Here is a 2,531-nt window from a genome sequence, read left to right as displayed (position 1 = left end):
AGGCTCAGCACATAGATGTTCAACAAATATCTGCTGAAGAGATAAATGAATATTTTGTGTGCTTTACAGTTCTAAAATTTAATAATTCTGTATCAGAATCATTTCTCAGATGCTGTTTGTATATGTTTTATCTTTCAAAACAGTAGTAGTACACTGTATTTAAATAGTCAAAGAAAGCTATCATTGCAACCAAGTATTTTCAGGATGGTATTTTCTATTTTATTGGCCTACATACAATTATTATAGCATAGTTCATATAGTCTGTTCATTTCTAACCTTTTCCAGGAATCCAAATCCACATCAGTGGACTGTTAGCTTTGGAACAACAATCAATCCTCCATTAATGAAAAGAAATGTCAAAAGAATTATCATTCATGAACGTTATCACTCTCCAGCAAGAGAATACGACATTGCTGTCGTGCAGATCTCTCCCAGAGTCACCTTTTCCGATGACATCCGCCGGGTTTGTTTGCCAGAACCCTCTGCATCCTTCCGACCAAATTCAACTGTCTATATCACAGGATTTGGAGCACTTTTCTATGGTGGTGGGTATCTCAGAAAGGATTGCAGAATACTAAGCTTTATTTAGGGCAGAACGATTTATCTCCATCAATATTATCCTGCTAGCCATTTCCACACAACCTGGTTGAATTAGTTAGGGTTCTTGTTTTTCAAGTGAGAGAAACTCAACTCAGATTAACAAAAGCAAAGAATAATGATAAAATGACAAATTTTGCCCTTTTAATTTGGAAATTAAGAGATGAGATGAGTCTAACTTCAGACACAGCTGGATTCAGGAATTCTAACATTGTCATCAGGCTCTGAATCTTTGAGTCATTCCATTTCCTGGCTCTGTTTTTCCCTGGGTCCCCTCATATGGAGGGATGCTAGTTCCACATAGTGGCAAAAGTGCCCAAGAACAGCTCAGGATTTACATCATCTTCACCTAGTAGATGCCAAGAAAGAATATGTCCCTCTCTTAGCCAGAATCTACATTAATCCCTGAAAAGGTCTCTTTTGGCCTGGCTTGTGTCCAGGAGCACCCAGATTGACTGGCTAACTCCAATATGCCTATGTTTATACCAAGAAAAGCAGGTGTGTGATTGACAGCCTAGTCAGAATCACATCAAATGAGGGAGAGGAAGTTTTAAAAGGGTTGGCTTCAAGGAAGACATAAAAAAATTGAATGTTCCTTCAGCACCACTAAAACCTATTTTATGTGCTACTCTCTACACAATGTCAGGTATACATCAGATATGTTGTAATCTTCATGCCCACCTTCACTCCAAGACTCTTTCACTTTGAGCCCTATCTCTGTGAGCCTCCTCTATCCTTTTCATATCCACCACCCCTTAGTTTGTTCTATCATTCATTTTCACTTTTTTCAATCACCTCACAAGTTTTTCCTCTGCTCAGCCACAATCTCCACTTGCCCTCGAATCCGCTTCAGAACTAAAGAGGCTAATTTAAAAGATCAGAATAAGAATACTGTGTAGAGATAAATTGTCCCTAATAGAGCTTCTATTGCCCTCTTTAAGATGATTTAACTTGATATACTAATTTAATCTCATAAAAAAGTAAAAATGATTTTATTTTTTAATGTTTTGGGTGCATATTTAGTGAGACACACTCTGGATTCTAAAATCTGGTCCAGGTACATCCATATACAACAGCAAGAGGGTTTCTTTAACTCTGGCTTAAGAAGATAAGAAAGGGCTTTCTGAGAATGGCAAGATCCATTCACAGAGCTCTATACAATTTATTTATATACAATAAACTCTAAAGAATAAACTCTTAATTCTCAGTCTCCACTAAGGAACTTAGGAATACCTTTCACTAATATGGCCAAGAATAGATGTGATGGTCTCTAAAGTTTCTCCAGATGGCCCATGTGGTTTATTCCATATTATACAAACTAAGATATGTGTTGCTTTAAGACTATGTTAAAAATCATGGAAATTATTATCCATAGTTTATTAATTCCAGGGGTGGCTGAGTACAGCTATAAGCCTAACAACTCTATGTCTGTACTCTCTATGATGAGTTTTCTCCTAAGATAAAGTTTGCATTCTCTGCTTCGCAATGATGGGAGGGGCATCTCAGATTCTCTTTGGCTTGGTAGAAAGAAATGTTTCTGCCCTGGAGTTTGAGGCTGGCACAGAAATGTACCTGCCATAACACTTCTTGAGTAGCAACAGAACCTGGCAAGGATAGAACAGTATCATGAACAGAAAACCCACTTATCTCAAACATCTATGGAATGTTCACTAAAGTAGACAATATCTAGGTCCCTAAAATAATCCTCAACATATTTAAAAGAATTGAAATCAAAGATAACATTCTCTCTGTTTATAACAGAATCAATCTAGAAACCAGTAACAGAAAGATAATAGGAAAATCTCCAAATACTTAGAGATTAAAAAACACACTTCTAAATAATTCACGGGTCAAAGAGGAAGTCTTGAAGAAAATGTTAAGTACACATAGAACTGATTGAAAATTTAAAAAACAACGTGTCAGTATATTCAGGA

General features: G+C 36.5%; 1 protein-coding gene across 2 annotated transcripts in view; it reads left to right on the top strand.

Annotated features, from left to right (window-relative positions):
- LOC105292443 (transmembrane protease serine 11A) overlaps positions 1 to 2,531 on the top strand; it is a 57,010-nt gene that overhangs the window by 46,743 nt on the left and 7,736 nt on the right. For both annotated transcript variants that reach the window (XM_011360657.1, XM_011360658.1), the window contains one exon: positions 286 to 545. In XM_011360657.1, the coding sequence (XP_011358959.1) occupies positions 286 to 545 (260 nt within the window). The remainder of the gene's footprint in view (positions 1 to 285; positions 546 to 2,531) is intronic.

This window comes from Pteropus vampyrus, unplaced genomic scaffold (genome assembly GCF_000151845.1).
Source record: "Pteropus vampyrus isolate Shadow unplaced genomic scaffold, Pvam_2.0 Scaffold57, whole genome shotgun sequence".
NCBI classification, from domain to species: domain Eukaryota; kingdom Metazoa; phylum Chordata; class Mammalia; order Chiroptera; family Pteropodidae; genus Pteropus; species Pteropus vampyrus.
This window is presented reverse-complemented; position numbering and strand designations above follow the sequence as displayed.